The sequence below is a fragment of the Alexandromys fortis genome, unplaced genomic scaffold, assembly GCF_014885135.2.
Source record: "Alexandromys fortis isolate MF-2015 unplaced genomic scaffold, M_Fortis_MF-2015_v1.1 scaffold_6, whole genome shotgun sequence".
Lineage (NCBI taxonomy): Eukaryota > Metazoa > Chordata > Mammalia > Rodentia > Cricetidae > Alexandromys > Alexandromys fortis.
In genome coordinates, this window is record NW_026067902.1 from 17,603,982 (window position 1) to 17,626,644 (window position 22,663).

Sequence of the window (22,663 nt, forward strand, 5' to 3'; positions counted from 1 at the left end):
CTTCCATGCTAAGATTTTGTCTGGTTTGAGTTTGTACAGATCTTGTGTATGTATGTTCTTGCAGCCCCTGTGAGCTCATATATGTTTTCAGTGTTGTGTTTGTAAAACACGGTTTCCTTGAAGTCATCTACCATCTCTGGCTCTTACAACTTTTTTTACCCCCTCTTCTATATAGATCCCTGAGCCTTGAGGGGAGAAGTGTGATATAGACATCCCGTTTAGGACTTAGAATTCCAAAGCTTCTTATTCTCTGCACGTTGACCAATTGTGGATTACTCTGTTAATGGCCATATTCTAGTAGTGATGCACTGATGTCATTAGGAGTCATTTTATTGCTGTGGTCACATAGCAGAGTGACAGAAATAGATTTTTACTCTATGGCCTATGAGCTGTCTAGCTTCAGGTTCTTGGTTTCATTGACAGTGTCAAATATGGGTTCTGTCTCATGAAATGGGCCTTGAATACAATTTTAAAAATTAGTTGGTTACTTCCATAACATTTGTACCACTATTGCACCATTAGGCCTAACTTCCTAGGCCGGTGGTTGTTGTAACTGGGTCATGGCTTGGTGAGATTGAGGATTGCTTTCTTCCTTTAGTAGCCTGCATAGCACCTTCTAGCACCATGAATGCCAGCCAGCAGGTGTGAAGCTTCTACTTGAGAGCTAGCATGAATTCTCCACGTTCTATGACTCAAGTGTGTGGTATCTTCAGTGACAGGGTCTTATCCTCAGATTCCAGGGCACAACTGATAGTATTGACAGTAGACTGTGATGTTTGGGAGGTCTCTGGAACCATTTCTGGCATTGGGGTTTTATTTGGCAGTGGATGGTGTCTAATTGGGGTATTGTCCCTCTTTATGTAGCTCTTGGTATTTTAAAGTTAGACTCATTTCTATTAAGATTTTTACTTTTTGAGAATCATTTGGAGCTGCCTCAAATATTTTGAAAAGTTAAATATCTGCTTTGTATCTTTTTTTCTTCCTATCCATTAAGCAGTTCAGTGTGAAGAACAGTCCACTGACGGTACCTCCATGTTAGAACTCAGCAAAGACGTCCCTGTTACAGTACAGCCTGATAAAGGTATCCATGTGGTAGATGAGCAAAATCTACCACCTGCAAGGTAAGCCATGCTCTCTCTAAAAATCTCTTTGCGATTTTACTGTGGGGCTATAGGAATTTTACTTTGGGTATAGAAACAGTATTAGAAATTGCTGATTCCCATTCATAGTTTGTATATTTGTCATCTTGTTTTTGTCCAAAAGAAATATTGATTATTTATAAATATGGGTTGGTTATGCAGTCTTACTGTGTGTGTTTCATCCTAATTCAGGCCTATTATAAAGGTACATTATTTCTTCTGTATCTATAATCCTTAATCTCTGGTTGACACACTGTCTGGGTAGTCAGGGTCACTATCTATTCGTAGGAGATCTTTTTTGCATTTCTGGGGCTAATAGAGACTTAAATGAGTCAGACAGTGCTGGCGCACGCCTTTAATTTCAGCACTCAGGAGGCAGAGGCAGGCAGATCTCTGAGTTTGAGGCCAGCCTGGTCTACAGAGCTAGTTCTAAGACAGCTGGGGCTATACTGTCTCAAAAAATCAAAAACCAAAAGAAAAAAAAAAAGCAAACCAAATGGAAAAATAAATAAATAAAAGACATAGATGAGTATTATATTGGAAACCTGTTAGTATTCTTGAGCTCCCAGGTTGTTTGGGTTGTTAAGTATTATCTTTCTGTTAATTTATGGCGTAGCTAGATCCAAGTGTTCCTGGCTCTTAGCTCGGTAGGAATGGGATATACACTGTGCTCAGTTTGTGGTCATTGTTGTACCCAGAACTATACTGACTGGCTGGTGGCAGGGGTGAACGCTTTCAACCTGAAGGGAGAGGAGTATACAGTGTCCGTTTCTTGTTTCCTTCTATAGAAAGTTGGGCGTGGGGGCCTCAGCAAAGGTGATTGTCATGACTTCTTAGGTTTTTTTGTTTTCTATTGAAACAGTATTTTTCTATATAGGGCCTTGAGTTTGAAAGAATTCCCCTGCCTCAACTTTCTTGGTGCTAGGATTGTAGGTGTATGTCCTACTATGCTCAAATAAGACTTTTCTTTAGAAAGCTTTTATTTTAGTTAAATTTTTATTATTATTATTTAAACGGGTCTTACTCTGTAGTCCAGGCTTTCTTCAGACTTACTGTGTAGCTGAGGTTGGCCTTGAACTCACAATCCTTCCATTTCAGCCTTTGAAACACTAGGATTACAGGTATGACCTACAGGCCTGGCTTTTCTGTTAGTCTTGCTTTCCCATTTTTCCTTGGTAATAGTGTAGTAAGTAAAAGTCTGTGGGAAAGGGCCAAGAATGTGAGTCTTCCCTGGTTGGGCAGTGTGTAAAGAATCCTGGAAACGGTCAGCAGGCAATAGATAATATATTTGTGAAGAGAAAAGCCATATCTGTTCTGGATAAAGATGTTTGTAGCAATTCTCAATCACTTGTCACTGGTGTTGGAGCAGACAAAACTGAAAAGAGGTATGGCTGGTGAAAGGGGGCGCTGGAGACAGGCTTTGAACACCTGAGGACTCTTCTTCACTTTCAGTAGGGCGTGGAGATGGGAGCTCTTAGAAACTTTAAAATTGTTAGATTTAAACTTTTCTTTTGGAAGAGGGAACTTTGAACTAGCAGTCCTTATCCTTGGCACTGTGGGTCTCGTAGGTCGGAAGATCTGCCGTCCAGTCCTCAAGCTCCTGTTGCAGCTGTAGAAACAAAGGAGCTGGTGCCTGCCCACGAGCTGCTAGGAGGGGAGCTGCAGGTCCAGACCTCCTCGGAGCCTGAGGTCTCATCAACTCAGGAAGACTTGTTTGAGCAGAGTAAAGCAGGTAGGCTGGCTGGCTGGTCTTCCTCCCGTCCTAAGTTTCTATTTCAGTTCTTAGGCTGCTCTTTAAGAAGTACTCTTTCGTAGGTATAATATGGAAGAAAAATATATTCCTAGCTAGTGAGGAAGACTTTCAGAGAACATTAACTAGTCAATTTTTTATGTAAATTTCACCCTTTTAGAAACAGGTATTAAAAATAGTAGTGAGCCTAGTAGACTTGGTTTTATGGATAGAGTTGCCGTTTCTTCTGTCACATTTGCTATGTTTTTCTTACTCATTTGGGTAGCAGTTTACTTATCTATTTATTATTTGCCACAAAAGACAAATTAAGATCTAGAAGAAGGGCCCCAAAGTTTAGAGTGTAGAAAGGAATTTGCTTCTCACTCCTGTAGTCTTCTCCCCCATCCCATAGTCTCAGGAAGTAAGAATGCTTCAGTGAGAAGCGAGGAGGGAAGAAGGTTGTGTCGCCTTGTATTTTGTGTTGTGCTTGGTGTGTAAGACATCAGCAGGCACCCACTGAAGCTATCAGGGTGTATTTAAAGCATTTCTTTACAGTGAGGGATCGTGCAGTTGATATTAGTCTAAGCTGATAGTCTCCATCTAAGCCAAAGGGCCAGTAGAGAACTTAGTATCGTCAGTCACTATGGCTGCTCATAGACTTTAGAAATAATACTTAGTAATTTCTGTCTCCTTTGAGGAGGCTCAGGTTCTAATCATGAAAATTGCTGCATTCATACCATCAGGTGTCATGCGCATTGTTTTGACTTCTCCCATCTGCATCATGGCATGAGCTTTCCTTCACCTTAGGTAGACCTTGGAATAAAAGGCTCGCTTGCTGTTTTATTGTAGAAGCATCACGAGAAAGAAGAGCAGCCAAGCAGAGGTATAAGGATTCTGGCTTTTCCTCTCTATAATAGTTATTTTTATCATTCTGTGACCAAAAAAATCTGATAAAAAGAGCTGAAAGAAAGAAGGTTTGGGGCTGGATAGACAGCTCAGTGGTTAAGACTGCTCTTGCAGAGGGTCAGTTCCCAGCACCCACATAACCCCTCCCCATCTGTTGTAAGCCCAGTTCCAGGGATCTGTTGCTTTCTTCTGGCCTTTATAGGTTCCTAGAGGCATACAAACATACACAGAAATTAATAGATAGATGAGTAGCTTTTTAAAAACAGGAGTTTGTTTTATTTTATTTTTTTGGTCTTACAGGTTTAGAGTTCTAGTCCCCATGTCAGAGGGATTATGGCTGTAGGGCAGAGAGAAACTGGTCACAGTGTCCATGCTCAGGAAGTAGAGCTGGATTCCCGTGGGGTTGGCTGCATACATATATACATTCAGAGAGGGTGCTTCCTCCTCAGCTAAGCCTTTCTGGAAATACCCTCATAGACACACTCAGAGGTGTGTTTCCATGGTGATTCTAAATGCAGCCAAGTTGACAAAATTAATCATGACAGCTCCACCCTCTTTTCAGCTTGACACCAACACATCTCTTTAGATCATAACATTTTGCCCTAGCCCCTAAAATCTCATTTTCATCTCATATTGCAACTGTGTTTAGTTTTTCAAAAGTCCCCATAGTCCTTAACAGCCCCAGTATTGTTTGAAAGTCTAATGCATCTGAGACCGTATCTCCTAACCACAACCCCTAGAAAGCAAAAAAAAAAAAGAAAAAAAAAAAAAAAAAAAGGAAAGCCAGTGTCCCAGTCCAAAAAGAGGGGTGGGGGCAAAGCAAGACTAAGAGCCAGCAGGGCAAACACCATACCTATAGCTCCATGTGATTGGGTTTGTGATGTTGTCATCTGGGCTCTAACAGTCTTAGATGCTCCCTTCTTCCGCTCTGATGCCTTCAATGTAGGTGACCTCTCTCTTTGGTTAGCTCTGCTGTAGCTTTTCTTGGCAGATGTCCTATGTTTTGGCTTCTCAAACATTCCTGGGTTCTCTATTGAAACTTAGGTTTCTCCTTCCCAGCTTCATGCATGGTCTTGGAGAGCCTTGTTGCAGAGAATCTTAACCCCTCCACACATTGCCTGGACTCAGCAGCTTTCTGAAACTTTGGTGCTAGATTCAGTGACTCTCTTGCTTCTCCATCTTTCATGCCTACAAAAACAGTACCATGTGGATGATACTCCCAGTTCTGCCAGCTTCAGATGTAGCACAGTTGCAGCAACCTCTTGGATCACAGTTGCAGCAACCCTGTGTCTTTGAGGGTGCCCTTGGAAAAACATTTCCCTAGGCAGCTGTTTTGCCGCAGGGAACCCATGTGGTGGCATTGTCAGTTCAGACTTTTCCTTTCAAATGAGTGGGTGGGGTTTTACCTGCTGTTGTCCCCACTGAAAACACAGAGGTTTCGCTGTAATGGCATGATTTAAATGTTACAGATACTTTCCCTGTACACTGTCTACAACTTTGAATCCTTGCACGTTCTCACGTCTTTGTTCCCTTACTGAATGGGGACCGTGAGCAGAGAGCTTTCCTGAGTGCAGTGCAGTTTCTTCTGTCAGGCGAATTAGTCCATTCGTTACATTTTTTTTTTACTTTCCTAGAGTCAGGTTCTTAACATTGTAACTCTGGCTGCCCTGGCACTAACACTGTAGACCAGGCAGGCCTTGAATTTACAGAGATCCACCTGCCTCTGCCTCTCAAGTGCTGAGAGTAAAGGCGTGTACCCACGGCATCCAGCTATTCCATTACTTATGAATTCAGTCTCAAGTTCTTAGGACATGGGTACAGTGCAGCCAGATCTTTGCCAGAATATATCACTGCTGGCTTATAGTTGAGCTCTGGAATATTTCACAAGTGGTTCATAGTTGAGTTCTAGAATATATCATTGGTGACTCCATTCCCAGTAGAGTCCTTGTTCCCCTAACTTTGAGAGCCAGGCTTCTCCTGTCTTCACCTTTTTTCTGCATCTTAGACTCTCCCCAGGAATGGCCTGCTAAGCACAGCTCCCAGGGCTACATCTGCACACTCTTACACATTTCTCGTACAAACCACCTCCAAAGGCCTGGAATCCACAAGCCAGGCTCATGACAGGCTAGGCCCCAATTCTTGGTACCAGTTTTTAGGATTATTTTTCTCCTGATAATGATAGGATGTCTGATACATAATTCTCAGACATGCGCAGAAGTGTGTTTCTAGCCATCACCGTCTCTAAGCTTAGATTATGGTAGAAAAGACCAGGAGCTCTGTTAACCAATTCTTTATTAAGGAAACCTGAAACGGGGTGTGGGGTGGGGTGTCTGTTGACTCCTGATTTGCGTTCTGGTGATGTCCCATTGAGTTGGGCTGCCACCCGAAAGGACTTCTGTCCCCTGAAGTGTAACAGACTGGGCATTGCTGTTTTTGTAGCACTCAGTAGGTCCCCCACTCAGTGATGTCAGTCTGAGAAGTAAACACAACTCTAACTTTTCTCCCCCACTAGCTTCTGACGGTTGTTCTACTCCTTCAAGGGAGGAAGGTGGGTGTTCTCCGGTTTCTACACCCGCCACCACCCTGCAGCTCCTGCAGCTGTCTGGTCAGAGGCCCCTTGTTCAGGACAGTCTTTCCACGTAAGTAAACCTGAAACGACCTGGGGAGCCAGGGACCTCTCAGACCAGAGTTCCTTTCAAAGCTAAAAGCTAGAATCCAGGCCTTAGGAGTTTTGGGGCAAGAACTTAGTGAACTCTTAAAGTATGTACATACGTTCTGCTGTTGGAGGCTGTATTGTGGATGGCGAAGGTTTCGCTAGGCATTGAAATGCCTTGTCATTCAGGGCAATCATTCGTGCCTCCGATTGCTAGCATTTCTGTCACTTAGCAGTAGAGAAGAGAGAGTAGGTTGTTACAGTCAGCAGTAGCTAGGGAAAAGAGGTTTGCTTTTTGTTTTTTTGTGCTTGCTTTTGGTTTTAAATAAAAATGTGCATACTCTTCATAGTGTGTAAAAATGAAGTAGAGATTTTTATGTCTCAGTTCTGTGAATTAGTTTCAGCTTTTGGTTGTCCTGTTTCTTAATCATGATGTCCTTGTGTCTAGATGTTCATTTTGCCCTTACTCTTGAAAGAACTTAGTGTTTGAGTCTTAGGTTGCTGGTCAGGAGAAATGCTATTCTATTACGTATATATGCTGTTAAATATGTGAGCTGGATATTTTTGTTAAAAAGTCGAAGCAAATGTCAAATGCTTGGTCGCAGTCAAATAACCTGTGATTCTCTCTTTATATAAAGGAATTCCTCAGATCTTGTTGCTCCTTCCCCTGATGCTTTCCGACCTACCCCTTTTATCGTTCCTAGCAGTCCCACAGAGCAAGGAGGGAGAAAAGGTGAGCTGTTGTGATGTGTGTGTTCATCTGAGCCCAGGAGAGGGGCAGTGTCCCGCCTCCCCAGTGCACGCTGCTTTGTCCTTTGCCACACTGTTCCTGAGACTCTGTCCCTAGTTTCCCGGGACATGGCCTAGGATAAACCGCTCTTAGCTCTTTGCTTTTTAAGCATAGATTCTTCTAAGATTTTTCCACTATTTTGATTTTGACAAAAATGCTCTGGTAAGAATTTTTATGTTTTTAAAATTGAACCCAATAAGAAAGTGTGGGGAAATACTGGATTGGTTATTAATTAATTATCTGGTACCTTCCAGTAACATGCTAACCTGTTCCTAGTGAGAGAAAAACCAACAGTTGTTTCTTGGGCTTTTTAATTTTGTGTGGATTAAAATAATCAAAGGGTGGCTTGAAGGAGGTGCTGACAGTTCTGACTTGCTTTTCCTTTTGAGGACTTAGCATTCCCCACCCCAGAGATGGTCTCCTGTATCCCAGGCTCTCCTCAAACCCCCTCTGTAGCTGAGCATGCCCTTGCACTTTGAATCCCCTGCTTTCACCTCCTGAGTGTTGGAACTGTAGATGCGTGCTGCCATGCTGTGATTTGGGTGGCGCTGTGTATCTGATCTTGGGCTTTGAGCATGGTAGGCAAGCACTCTGTCCTTAGCCTAGATCCCCAGCCCACTTATTGGCTAAATGTCTGTTAATTCTGTTTCTTCTTTTCCTCTGTTTTGTTTTGCATTTGAGATAGAGGTCTTGCTATGTGGCCCAGTCTGCCCTTCAGGTAGAGATCCTCTCCTTCCCCTCCTGAGTGCTAGACTCAACTATGTAACACCGTACCTGGTGCTCTTTTTTATTCACACATGAATAAGGCTGTAGAGGCTCATATTATTAATTAAACACTTAGCTTATGCCAGATATTTCTGCCTTCTCCCAAGGATCTGCATAAAAATTTGAAGTAGCAGTTGCTTTTATCTCCATGTTGTACGTGAGAACATGGAGTCACAGACTTCATAACTAGTGATGGAGTTAGGGTCTGAACTCAGGCACTTGCCTCTGAAACTTTTGTTTTTACCTGACATATGTTCTCCTGTGACGGCCTGCTGTCCGTGCTGCTGATCCCGTGAGTATTGAGAAGTACTCCATGGGTGGCTTAGCCTCTGTTCCTTTCTTCTCTGCTTGTCTGTTTTCTCAGTTGTAGGAACCCGGGCAGACCAACAGCATTCTGGCTGTTTGTGTCATTGGTGGAACCCGGGCAGAGCAATAGCATTCTGACTGTTTGTGTGATTGGTGGGGATGAGATTCCTTTCTACAAAGCCCTACTTAGATTATTAGGTTAGTGTCTCAATTTCTTCTATCTGTAATGTGAACATATGAAAAAGGATTGGATAAAAATCTTCTCCAGATGTTTAATCAGTGCTCACTGTAGAAAATTTGGAAAAGTATATTAGAGTAAAGTGAAGAAAATGAAAGAATCATCCGAGGATCCACAGTCCAGATTTAATTATAGTTAGTATTCGGATGTGTTTTTCAAAGATTTTCTGTGCATACGAAAAAGTATTTTTCTGCAGTTGGCATCATTATATATCTGATTTAGTTTTCTCTTTTCCGTGTAACATTGCGTCAGCTGTATTGAACACATTTGCTTAATATGTGCATACATGTTTGTGAAGTTTCCAATGCTCTTTGGATTTGTTTGTTTTGTCATCTAAATCAAAGTTTGTAGCACTGGACCCTAAAATCTCACGAGACAAACATGTAAGGGTGAGCAAGCAGCCAGGGTGGCCCTGAATTTGGACTGTGTGTGTGATTGTAAACTGGGGCAGACTCAATGGAGAAAGTAGCTTATGGCTGGTGTGGTCGGGGTCAAGTTGTCGGTTCAGGGTCAGAAGCCTGATGAACTAAACAGGCTGGTTCTGACGATGGGCTGGGTAGCCTTAAGGTAGGTAGAATATTATGCAGAAATCGTGTTTTTTAGATTCTATATGTGTATGGGTGTTTTGCCTGCTTGTATGTTTGTGAACCACTCGTATGCCTGGCACCCCAAGGCCAGAATAGTGTGTTGGATCCCCTGGAATTGGAGTTGCAGATGACTGTGAGTGCTGGGTGGGACTCGAACCTAGGTCCTTTGGAAGAACAGTAACCTGTGCTCTTAACGTTTGAATTATCTTCCCAGCCCCAGAAACAGTGTTTTGTGTTCTCTCTGTGTGTTTCCCCTGAGCAGTTTGTGTTGGAATCAGTGTCTTGGTTCTGAGCTAAATCAGTGTTGATTGGCGTAGGTAACTCTGAATTTGTTCTGGTGTCAGTCTCTGCACTTAGTACGTACTGCAGCTACAAGTTCATACCTTAGATAACTGACTCAGAGTGATGAACAAATTCATTGCCTTTCTGGGCCTGGGGCAGACTGTGTAATAGTTAAATTAGGTGGCATTAAGTGCTGGGGAGGTGGCTCAGCAGTCAAAGTGCTGGAGTTGGTGGGATCCTTGGAACCCATGTAGATGCTGGGAGAGCATGGTGGCCTGCTGGTTAATCTAGCTTCAGAAAGTGGAGATGGGACCCACGGGGCTAAGCTGGTTAGCAACACTAGGCAAAGTCAAGTAAGATTTTGACATCAACCTTGGGCCTCCCCAGACCCCCCCCAACTTGTGCACACGTGCTTGTACCCACACACATGTAGACATTCATACACATGCACACCACATATACAAACACATGAAAATATTAATCTGACTATTCCTACAGGCGTGAGAATGAGCTACAATATGCTGGGAAGGTTTAGAGGAGACGATCTGATTTCCATTTTGTATGGGTCGGGTGTAGTGATGCTTTGTTTGTAATCTATCAAAGTTTGCATGAAGATCAGCCTGCAGGGCTAAACCACTAGTTAGCCAGAGAGACTAGGCAGTGGTGGCACACACCTTTAATTCCAGCATTTGGGAGACAGAGGCAGATGGATCTCTCTGAGTTCAAAGCCACCGTGTGCTACACGAGAGTGAATCTGTCTAAAAGAGAAACAGCTCACACAAAGGTGATCCCAGCACTTGGAATCACATGCCTTTAATCCCAACACTAGGGAGGTGGAGACAGGAGCGCAAATGCAGTCTGGGGTTTTGTAGTGACAGCTGCGGTCTGAAGGTTGGTGGACACAGGGTCACCCCTTTGGTTTGAGCATTGATAGAAGTAAGAACTCTCTAGTTCTAGTAAGAACTGCTCTTCCTCCCTGATCTTTCAGCTCTTCTGATTCCAGGTTTTATTTATTAAGACCAATTAGAATTCGTGCTACAGTGGGGTGGGTGCCCTCAGATGAAACACCATTTTAGTCTGTATTTGAAAATAGATGTGTCTTGGTGAGGTGATTAAAAATACTTGACCAGAAAGCCCGACAGTCTGAGTGTTGTCCCTGGAGCCCATAGTGGGGGGGAGAGACCCAGCTCCTGAAAGTTGTCTGCTGAGCTCCATATGTGTGCACATGCATGTGCACAGGGCAGGATTGGTGGGACACAACCCACTGTCAGGTCAGTTTTTGAAAATTAGGACACTGTGCTTTAGGAATTGAAGTTTCTGTAGCATAATTGCTGTTGATATTGGTGAGTGATAATTTCTTAATCATTTTTCCTGTGTGGAATCAGATGAGCCCATGGATATATCAGTGATGCCTGAAGAAGGAGGGGAGACTTTGCAGAAGCTTCAGGATGAGGAAGCATTGGAGACAGAAAAACCGCTTCTCCCATGTCAACCCGCTGCGTCACCCTGCGTGTCAACCCCAGTGTCTCAGAGCACGCCTGTCTGCACTCCGGGCTCGCTGCCCATCCCATCACAGCCAGAGTTCTCTCACGTGAGTGTTGTAGGCAGAGGTTCCTTCTCCTCACACTTTTGCTTCCCTCCTTACTTTTTTTTTTCTCTTCGAAGCAGGTGTGATAGCCTTGCTTTGTAGACCAGACTGGCCTCGAACTCAGAGCTTCCCTCCTCCTTACTTTGTGGTTCAGGGATTTGAACCTAAGGGTGCACAGTTCTTAGGGCTGCTATGGCTGTGAAGAGACACCATGACTATGGAAAACACTTAATGGGCTGGCTTACATTTGAGAGGATTTGTTCATCGCGGTGGGACATGGAGGTGTGCAGGTAGACATGGTGCCGAGGGAGCTGAGAGTGCTACGTCTTAATCTGCAGCAGAGGGAGACTGACACTGGGCATGATATGGGAGACCTCAGAGCCCACACTGGGCATGATATGGGAGACCTCAGAGCCCGTCTTCACAGCGACACACTTCCGCTAACGAGGCCTCACCTTCTAATATTGTAACTCCCTATGGTCCAAGCATTCAAACACAGAGTCTGTGGGGCCCATTCCTTCCTAGTCAGAACACCACACTCAGACTCCAGGCAAGTGCTTTGTCACTGAGCAACATATCTAGACCAATCTTTAAAGAAAGTATTCTATTTTTTGGTTGTAAATCTATCCTTTAATGGCTGAGACATCCAGTGGTGGCATGTACCTTTAATCCCAGCACTCAGGAAGCAGAGGCAAGTGGATCTCTGTGAGTTCGAGACCAGCCTGGTCTACAGAGTGAGTTCCAGGGCAGCCAGAGCTACAGAGAAACTATGTTTTGAAAAACAAATAACAAACGTTACTGTGTGTGCATGTGTATGTGGCATGCATGTTACTGCATGTGCGTGTGGAGGTCAGAGGGTGACTTCGGGCATCATTTTTACAGTTTATCTGCTCTCCATCTTTGCTTGCTGGCTTCTTTGGTCAAGTTCAGTGGTTTTCAGCCTTCCTAGTGCTGTGACACTGTAGTACAACATCATATTTTGCTGACCACCAACCATAAAATTATTTTTGTTGCTGATTAGTAATTGTAATTTTGTGCTTGGAGTGGTGGTGCATGCCTTTAATCCAGCACTCGGGAGGCAGAGGCAGACAGATGTCTTGAGTTTGAGGCCAGCCAGATCTACAGAGTTACTTCTAGGACAGCCAAGGCTATACAAAGAAGTCCTGTCTTGGAAAACAAAACAAAACAAAAAAAAAAAAATTGTAATTTTGTTATTGTTATAAATCATAATGTAAATATATGATGTACAGAGTATCGGATATGGGGCCATGTGAAAGGGTTGTGTGACCCCCTCCAAAGGGGCTGTGACCCACAGGTTGAGAACTGCTGGTCTAGTTCCTCATGCTGGTTGGGGACATTTTATTAGAGCCTTTTATCTACTCTCTTATTTATTTCATAGTTTGTAGGCTGTGGAATTATAAATGATTGCTGATACTTGACGATTTTAAGGCATTGCACTCCTGATTTTGTGTTTCTGGTGCTTTTATTGAGTAGTGTAAGGCAGATTGATTTTGCTTTGGACCCTGTGACCTTTTTTTTGAATTGTGATCCCGCAGTCCCTGTGTCTGTACTCCCCACCCTCGACGTCTCTGGGTTGTCTCAGGTTGGCAGCTGAAGCTAACCGTGACAGCATGATGTCCCTGCATGGAGCAGACCTCCATCCATCTCTTGGGACTGGTCCTGTTGTGTGTGCATGACGCTTACTTTTTAGTTCAGTTGACAAACATTGGGTTTTTCTCTTTTTATCTCTGTGAATCATGCTGCTATGAAGGCTGATGTACACACTTGTGTGAGGATATATTTTATTTCTCATGTAAACTGTGGGTGTAGTTGCTGGCGTCATCTATTTTAATCTACGGATTACTAATTTCCATGCTTTTGTTTTTAATTCTTGCAGTCTTTTTTCCCTCTGAATAATTTTTGTCTTGTTTTATGTATGTATTTCTCTTTAATGATAATAATCGTTTTGAAAGTTTTTCTTCTCCAGAAGTGTCGCTGTTCTAAGTAGGCTTTGATAGTGTGTTTATTTACGTGGTCCTAGGGCCGAGCCCATGGCCTCGAGTACGCTGTGCAAACGATTTCTTTGGTTCTTAGTTATTTCGTTTTGAGACAGAGTCTGCTTTGTAACCCAGGCTAGCCTTGTACTCGTCCTAGCCTCGGTCTCCTAGCCTCTGAAAGACAGTCGCCATGCCCTGCCTGTTTAGTGCTGGGGAACCAGACTGTAGGCCCGAATGAAATGTGTGTGTTTACTAATAGGTTATATCAAAGACCAATTCTGTTTCCTTTTTTCATGTTTTTGAGGTGTCACGTGGTATCACATGTTTTTTTAGGTGGGGTCACGTGCTATCACATTTTTGAGGCGGGGTCACGTGGTATCACAAACTACTCACTGTGTAACTGAGGATGACATGGAGCTCGGACCTTCCTGCCTCCACCACCTGAGTGAAGGGATTTCGGGCAGTGTCCTGTCACGTGGGTTTTGTGGAGTGGTTTTTTTTCATTGTTTGTTTGTTTTGAGACAGGGTCTCACTATATAACTCTGGCTGTCCTGGAACTCACTATGTAGTCCAGGCTGGCCTCAAACTCTAACCTGTCTCTGCCTCCTGGGTGCTGTGATTAAAAGCATCTACCACGAACACCCAGCTTGTTGAGTAGTTTTGTTAATAATAGGGTTGGAACCCAGGGCTCTGTGTATTATGTGCATGCTAGACACGAACTCTCCCAGCTCAGCTATATCCATAATTTGGTTTTGTTTGTTTGTTTGTTTTCTGAATTTTTTTTTTTTTTTTTGGAGACAGGGTTTTTTTGTAGCTTTGGAGCCTGTCCTGGAACTTGCTCTGTAGACCAGGCTGGCCTCGAACTCACAGAGATCTGCCTGCCTCTGCCTCCCAAGTACTGGGATTAAAGGTGTGCACCAGCACTGCCTGGTTTTAGGCAGTGCTCTTCACTGCTGAGCCATCTCTCCATCTCTGACCCTTGCTATCTTTTAAATAAGAGCTTTTCCTCATTTGCTGCTATTTAAGAGTGAAAAGCCAGAACTCTGGATTAGTAGTCCTGAGGTGATAGCTGCGACTTCTGGTCCTCACTGTGTGTAATCTGCTGGGATGCTCTGCCAGGAGTATCCCAGTGTAGGGATCCTGACCATCGTGGAGTGATCCCATTCCCCAGAAAAGTCTAACCCGCTGCCTGCTGGGTACAGGGTCTGTTGTCGCATAGCGGGTCTTTAGAGGAGGAAGGTTTGGGGTGAAGGTGATGCGAGTGGTTCCACTTAGTCTGCAGAGTCCTGCAACCCCTCTGTCTTCAGGATGGGCCTCTCACGCCTGGGCTTCCTGTCCTCCAGTCCCGGGCATTGTGTTCATTTTCTCAGGGTTGAGGGGGCAGGGAAGAGGATATGGGAGTTGAACTGCTTCTTACACAGACTTCCAGGAGGCCGTCCTGTTCTAGCAGCTCCCTTACCTTCACTCTTAGGATTATCTGGTGCGACTGCCAAGTCCAGTAAGTCCTTTTCAGGGTGGGGCATGGTGTGGTGTGTTGTATTACCCTGGTAACCTTTTGCCTTTCTTTTATTTGGCCTTGTAATTACCTTTCCTTGTCTACCAAGTGGATTGCCATTCTTTCAGAATATATGTGTGCGCGCGCGCGCGCGCGCGCGCGCGAGTGTGTGTGTGTGTGTGTGTGTGTGTGTGTGTGTGTAGTTCTTTTCCTTGAGAATTGTGCATGTTAGGGAAATACATGCTTTTACCATTGCTTAGCTGGGTTTCAGAAAGAATTAAAATGGATGTTGAATTTACCGTTCTAATTTAAATGTTACCTCTTTTTTTTATTATGTATCAAATTCCTATGCCATTCTTAAAGGTAGAAAGACAGTGTTGACTCATGAGAGTTGTGATGTGGTACCCGTGCTCAATACTATGTGTTCAGGCAGAGGTAGGCGGGTTTCTGTAAGTTTGAGGCCAGCCTGGTCTACAGAGCTAGTTCCAGGACAGCTAGGGCTGTTACACAGAGAAACTCTGTCTGGAAAAAATGAAAGGAAGGAGGAAGGAAGGAAGAAAGAAAGGAAGAGAAAGAAATGGGTTAAATTAAAGCAAGCATGAAGGCACATACCCATAATTACAGCACATGGGTGGTAAAGGCAGGAAGAGCAGGCATTCAAGGTCAGCCTGGCCATAATGAGTTCCTGTTTTAACCCTCACCCTACCCCCACCCCTTAAAGAAAGAAAAAGAAAAACAGCATTGGGGCAGCAGGATGCTTGGGGATTGGTGGGTATTTGCTCCAAAAGCCCGAGAACCTGGGTTGATCAGCAGAACAAAGGAACAGCAGTGGAAAGAGAGACTTGATTCTCAAAAGTCATCCTCTGGCCTCCAGATAGTGTTTATGTTAGAACACACACACACACACACACACACACACACACACACACACAATTTTTTTTATTTTTTGAGACAAGTTCTTACTATGTGGTCTTGACTGGCCTGGATCTTACTATGTAGAGTAGGCTGGCCTTGAATTCATTGAGATCCAGTTGTCTTTTCCTTTCCTGCGCTGAGATTAAAGGTGCATGCCTCAGACTACTGTGTGCCTGTGCATATTAAGATTGGGGCCACTTTGTAGCCCTGGATGGCGTGGGACTCACTGCACAGATAAGCTGGCAGTGTTCTCATCTCTGCCTCCCAACCTCTGGGATTGTTACATGTTCATGGTGCCTAGGCTTTGTCTAGGTTTTACTTTTTTTGTTGTTGGTGGTGGTGTTTTTTTTTTTTTTTTTTTTTTTTTTTTAATGAGATAGGGTTTCTCTATCTAGTCCTGGCTGTTCTGGAACTTCCTATGTAGACCTCAAAACTCACAGAGATTCTCCTGCCTCTACCTGGGGAGGGCTGGCATTAAAGGCATGGGCCGCCTTTGTATATATGTTAGACAAGCACTCCGCCAACTGAGCTAGTCAACATCACAGCCCACACAAAGAATTTGGAGTCGTGTGGAAGTGTGTTTAACTTTAGGAGGGCTGCGCTACCGTGTCTGTGCTGTTTTGCTTTCTTGCCAGCCATTCGCGAGGACTTACAGTTGTTCCAAGGAGATGTTGGTACTTGGTTTGTGAGGTTTTAGAACTTAGCCATTTTTGTGGCTCTGGTGGCATTTCATTGTAGTTTTAGTTGTATTTCTCCGTGTCTGATTACAACGCTCTTGTGTCTTTGCACTTTAACACCTGCCTTATGACTGTCCATAGTGGCACTGTGAAGCAGAATGAATATCAGGTCCTACTTCATGAGACTGAAGGTGTTTCTGTAAACATACTGGGGTCCATTCCGTGTGAATGACATGACTTTGGCCGCTTGATGGTGAAGTTAAGTTTGAATATTCTTGTGCTTAATAAACTAGTACTTTTCGGCTTTTGTTTAGATTATGCTTATTTTTGCCAGAGATTTTACAAGACACCGAACAGAATGACTCATGTAGTTGAAAGACAGGTTGTAGGGTTTGAAGTTCTGGAATTACAGCCCTAGCTAGAGGTCTTTACTTTCTGAATAATTGATTTAGAAATGTAGGTGAATCTAAAGGTTAGATATAAAAGAAACACGATATGGACCACTGATGGCTTGACGTTTTGATCCATCCTCAGGACATTTTCATTCCCTCACCAAGTCTGGAAGAGCGGTCAAGCGATGAGAAGAAGGACAGCAATCTGCACAGCTCATCTCTGACTGTTGAGTGTTCCAAGACTTCAGAGAGTGAACCAAAGAATTTCACTGCCGACCTTGGGCTCTCCCTGACAGAGGACTCTTGCAAACTGATACTTTCTACAAGTGAGGGTAGCCAGTCCTCAAGGATGGAGGGCTTGGGCTCTCCCAGGATCGAGGGAGATGGAGAGAACACACAGATTGACGATACCGAGCCACTGTCTCCAGTTACCAATTCTGAACTTCCTGCCGAAGGTGATAATATCCTGATGAATCCAGCACAAGATGGCCAGCTAGAAGAACTGAGTCAGAATGATGGCCAAACAGAAGCGGGTGACGCAGAGAACAGAGGTGACGCTGATGTTTTAGCTGCTGGTAGGAAAGGCGGAGAAGACACTGCCACTGAAGATGTTTGCATTGATCTCACTTGTGATTCCGGGAGCCAGGCTGTTCCATCTCCTGCTACTCGGTCCGAGGCCCTTTCTAGTGTCTTAGATCAGGAGGAAGCTGTGGAAATTAAAGAACAGCATCCAGAGGAGGGGTTTTCGGGATCTGAGGTAGAAGAAGTCCCTGAGACTCCCTGTGGAAGTCACAGAGAAGAGCCCAAGGAAGAAACGATGGAGAGTATCCCGCTGCACCTGTCTCTGACTGAAACTCAGTCCCAGGCATTGTGTCTTCAGAAGGAATCTCCCAAAGAAGAATGCCCAGAAGCTATGGAAGTTGAAACCAGTATGATTAGTGTTGACTCCCCCCAGCAGCTCCACCAGGAGTTAGAGCATAAGGAGCCAGAAACCTGGGAGGAAGCCACGTCCGAGGACTCCAGTGTTGTTATCGTTGAAATGAAGGAGCCCTCACTAAGAGATGATTTTCCCAGTGAACCTTTTGAGGGAGTGGAGAAGTGCTCAGATTCACAGTCCTGGGAGGATGTGGCTGCAGAGGTGGAACCATGTGCTGAGAATAGAGTGCACACGCTGGAGGAAAAGGATGCCGAGTGTGATGGAGATGTGAAAGCAGAGGCCACAGCAAAGGATGCTGTCGAGGAGGACTCTCCGCAGCCTCCCACACCCGACCAGGAGATGCCCCAGCCGCAGCTTCAAGAGAAAGACAGCTCAGTGACCATAGATGCCAAAGTGGCCGAAGCCAAGCAGCTGGGGGCAGAGGGAACGTCCCAGCAGCTTGCGAAGGCCCCTGCCTGCGCCTCGCAGAGTTTCTGTGAAAGTTCTAGCGGTGAGTGATGACAGATTCATTTTGAGCTGTCGGGCCAGGCGTCCTTTGGAAAGGAAGTAGGAGAGCTCACACACTGTCAGAAATGAGCGTTAGCGTGAGAGAATAATTTTGAGATTAGTGATTGTAGTTTTCTTTCATAGTTGTAATTATTTTTATGACCAGAGAACATTGGAGATTTATCAACACCATAATTCAGGAGTAGTTAATGTGTGTACTTAGTAATCGTACCAGTTTATTTTTGTCTACTTAGGTCCTGCCCTTGAGGCTCCCCTGCCACCCCATGGTTAACCTCATGTGAGCTACGCAGGTACCACAGTGAGCTATACTTCCATTCCTAACATATTTTTATGATTCCACAGGTTCAGTGAGTCCTTTCTTTTTCTATCTTATCCTGTCTCTATCTGTTTATCTCTGTCTGTCTTTCTGTCTGTCTGTCTTTGTCTTTTTTGATTCAAAGCTTTATTTTTACAGTCCAGACTGGCTTCACATTTTCTTTTTTCCTGATATTTAATAATTTTATTTTAAAACAAAGTTATTATTTGGAAATTTTATAGATTTGTACAATGTATTTTTTTTTTTTTTTTTTTTTTTTTGGTTTTTCGAGACAGGGTTTCTCTGTGGCTTTGGAGCCTGTCCTGGAACTAGCTCTTGTAGACCAGGCTGGTCTCGAACTCACAGAGATCCGCCTGCCTCTGCCTCCCGAGTGCTGGGATTGGGTGTGCGCCACCATCGCCCGGCCTGTACAATGTATTTTGATTATATCCATCCACCATTACCTTCCTCCAAACTCCTGGTGCCCCTGACCTCATTACCCTCCCAACTTCATGTCTTTCTTTTACTGGTATATTATTAGCCCCCCCCCCCCGTCCAGTCAGTATTACCTGTATGTGCATGGTTGTGAGGCCATCCACTGGGCATGTGTGTTCCACCAGCGACTGTATCTGTAAAGGCAAGCCCTCCCTCAGCAGCCGTCAGCTGCCAGTAGCCTCTTCCCCCTTCGCACTGGAGTTTCCACTGGCTTGATCTTGCGCAGGCCCAGTACAGGTAACAGTAGGTGTCAAGAGTTGATGTGTGTAACGGCCACGTCATGTCCAGAAGTCAGCATTTCCCAGCTCTCTCCTCATCCACCAGCTCTTACCTTCTTTCCCCTGTCCTTCTGCAAAGCCTTGGATGGGGAGGTTAATGGAGATCATTCCAGCTGAGCACTTGTGGTCAGGTCTGCCTGAAACCTGGACTAGACAGGAGTCTCTGCAGTAACTGTTGCCCACTGCACAAAAGCAGCTTTTCTGACCACAGTTGAGAGCAATGTACACCTATAGGTATAAGCATAAATATATAGAAGGCAGATTGACAGCTTGACGTCTAACATGACAGTGTGTCCCAGCTGTGGCCTGTGCTCTCCCTAGTCAGGGGCTTTTGACAAGGTTTATAGTACCATGCCTTCAAATGTTTTATTTCCTGTTTCCATGTCTCAGGTGCTGGGGTTACAGCTGTGTGCCACATTGCCTGTCAGAAATACCTTTTTTTTTTTTAGATTTATGAATGAGTACTCTATCTATATATATGCCTTTATGGCAGAAGAAGGCATCAGATCCCACTACAAATGGTTGTGAGCCACCCTGTGGTTGCTAGGAATTGAACACGGGATCTCTGAAAGAGCAGCTAGTGCTTTTAACCTCTGAGCCATCTCTCTAGCCTGCAAGAATACCTTTTAGAATATTCTAAGATACTGAATGATGAATTATTTTTTGTCATAGACACTGCCTTATTAAAATATATTTTACTAATATTAGTCTGGATTATTGAAGATGGTGGAAAATTATTTGTTTCTCTCCTCCTTGCCTCTCCCTTCACCCCTCCGCCCCTTTTCCTTCTCTCCTAACTTGTCCTGCTCCCTTCCACTTCTCTCCTTCCCCTTTTTCTTAACTCCTCCCCCTCCCTTTCCTCTTTCCTCCTCCTCCCTTCCTCCTCCTTTTGACTTCCTCGTTCCCTTCCCACATCTGTCCCGTCTCCTTCCTTTCTCCTCTCTTCCCTTCCTCTTTCATTTCCCCTTCCTTTCTCCCTCTTCCATTTAGCTAAGAAGTACAGTAACTGCTCCATGTAGAGAGAACCCTGAAAGTGGGTGCCTCCCTCTTCTTCTTAAGTGTTCTTGAGGGCTGGGGAATGCAGCTTGGTGGTAGACCTTGAAATCAGTGTCCAGCAGTGGAGGGTAGGGAAGGAAAATGAAAGGAAAACAATTTAGCTGTGTTCAGAAAAGCTGTAGGTGTATGGGTGTTTTGCCTGCATATATGTACTTGTTCCACATCCGTGCACCAATTTATTGAATAGGAAAATGTAATGAAAATAATAGTTAATTGTATGTAGAGGAAATTTCTATCTTACCCAGTCCCGCATCTGTTCAGTCCCAATGAAACACACAGAGGCTTATATTAATTATAAACTGTTTGGTTTATTAGCTCAGGCTTATTATTAACTAGCTCTTATAACTTAAATTAACCCATAATTCTTGTCCATGTTTAGCCATGTGGCTTGGTACCTTTTCTCAGTTAGGCTTTCTCATCTTACTGTCTCTGCATCTGGCTGGTAATTGCATTTCTGCCTTTCCTCTTCCCAGAATTCTCCTCGTCTGGTCACCCCACCTATACTTCCTGCCTGGCTACTGCCAATCAACATTTTATTAAACCAATATGGTGACAAATCTTTACACTGTACAAGAGCATTATCCCATAGCAATTTTATTTATGGAAGGTTAAGAACTTAAAAGTTGGAGCTGAAGAGATGGCCCACTGGTTGAGGATGCTTACTGCTCTTCTAGAGGACCAGAGTTTGGTTTCCCGTATCTACAAATCCCTATGACTCTAGCTTCAGGGGATCTGCTACCCTTTTCTGGCCTCTGCGGATACCAGACCCCACACATGGTGCACAGACATATATGAGGCATAACACCCATACACAAACAAAAATAAATAAATAAATACTAAAAAAAAGTTTAGGAATTTTAGGTAGTGATAGGCCTGATTTAGTTTATGCCATAGATCATGTATGAAAAAGCCTCTGGGGACTAAGATTGCCCAGTACCCAGCTCTAAAGAAACAATGACACCACCATCCTCAGAACAGCTGGAGTCTACACCTGTGTCTGGGGACAAGAGTTAAAAATAAATATTTAAAAAAAGAAAGGAAAAGTTTTATTTAGAAATTAGAGCATGAAGGAATAATAGCTTCTGATGCAGAAGAGATAGAAAAGCCGTTGTATGTTTGACATTTAGCTTGTGGGTGAGCTGGGGGTGTAGCTCATTGGTAGGGACCTTGCCTTGATTTTCTCAGGCCCTAGGTTTGATCCCCTTATTGCAAAACAAACAATAGCATAGAGACAGTTGTTTAGACTACCCATTGAGACCCTACCTCAGCCCTTCCCCCACTATACAGAGGTTTAAGTATTGCTTTGAAGTGATGAATTCTGTGGATTTCTCAGAAATGAGACCAAACTCTCCACACAGGTGACTTGACAGTTGGTGTGGTTTCCTTTGCCTTTGTATCTTCATTTGTTGATGTGCTGACAGGCAGTAGGAGAGCCTATGATAGTCTGGTACGGAAGAAAAGATTTGATAGTTTAAATAATGAGCTCAATAGGAAAGAACTGAAATGTGGAAAATTCTAGCTAAAGGACGAAATAGACAAGTTATTTTGTAGAATTTGGTGGTAATCTGACTATTGACGACAGTTTTCAGATGGCTGGATAAGTACAGAGAAATACAACAGCATTTGGAGGACCGAACGTGAATAATTAAGAAAGACCGGAGACTTGGCTGCCCCCAGTTAACTGCGTGCTGACTAGAAAGTTAGGATTTAAAATACTTTTCAACTGATTTCATGTGTCTGAATGTTGGGCCTGTGTGTCTGCATGTATAACATGTGCATGCTTGATCCAGCAGTCGCAGAGGGCATCAGATCGCTGCAGCTGGAGCCGTGGATGGTTGTGCGCTAGCTACCATGTTGGTTCTTTTGCAAGGTGCTCTTAACTGCTTGAACTGCCTCTCTCTAACCCAGAGAGTTAGGAATTTTCCTTGTATTGAAAGCCTCAAAGGATTTTGGCCAGAAGCCAGTTTGCTGAGAGCCACGATATCCAGCTTATCTCTGGTTACAACTGTAAAAAGAACTGGAGTTGGGGAAAGAGGGCTGATCTAGGTAGAGAAAATGATTGGTAGGCTGTGCTAGCCAGATGAAGGTAGCGGCAGTGCTGCCCTAGGGCCTGAAAACATTTCAAGTCTCAGTTATATTGATGAAATGAGATGGTCTTAAATTATTTTTAGTAAGTTGTACCTAGAATTGTGCAAAGGAATCTTTTTTTAATTTTTTTTATAATTTCTTTATTTATTAAAGATTTCTGTCTCTTCCCCGCCGCCGCCTCCCATTTCCCTCCCCCTCCCCCAATCAAGTCCCCCTTCCTCGTCAGCCCAAAGAGCAATCAGGGTTCCCTGACCTGTGGGAAGTCCAAGGACCACCCACCTCCATCCAGGTCTAGTAAGGTGAGCATCCAAACTGCCTAGGCTTCCACAAAGCCAGTACGTGCAGTAGGATCAAAAACCCATTGCCTGGGGCTGGAGAGATGGCTCAGAGGTTAATAGCATTGCCTGCTCTTCCAAAGGTCCTGAGTTCAATTCCCAGCAGCCACATGGTGGCTCACAACCATCTATAATGAGGTCTGGTGCCCTCTTCTGGCCTTCAGGTATACACAGAGACAGAATATTGTATACATAATAAATAAATAAATATTT

General features: G+C 44.1%; 1 protein-coding gene across 5 annotated transcripts in view; it reads left to right on the forward strand.

The window, feature by feature from the left end:
- Tp53bp1 (tumor protein p53 binding protein 1) overlaps positions 1-22,663 on the forward strand; it is a 68,667-nt gene that overhangs the window by 14,074 nt on the left and 31,930 nt on the right. For 3 of the 5 annotated variants that reach the window (XM_050134290.1, XM_050134292.1, XM_050134293.1), the window contains 6 exons: positions 995-1,121; positions 2,708-2,871; positions 6,287-6,413; positions 7,066-7,160; positions 10,781-10,986; positions 16,602-17,886. In XM_050134290.1, the coding sequence (XP_049990247.1) occupies positions 995-1,121; positions 2,708-2,871; positions 6,287-6,413; positions 7,066-7,160; positions 10,781-10,986; positions 16,602-17,886 (2,004 nt within the window). Of the gene's footprint in view, positions 1-994; positions 1,122-2,707; positions 2,872-6,286; positions 6,414-7,065; positions 7,161-10,780; positions 10,987-16,601; positions 17,887-22,663 lie in introns of those variants that run through there. The other 2 variants (XM_050134291.1, XM_050134294.1) reach the window with 2 other exon arrangements.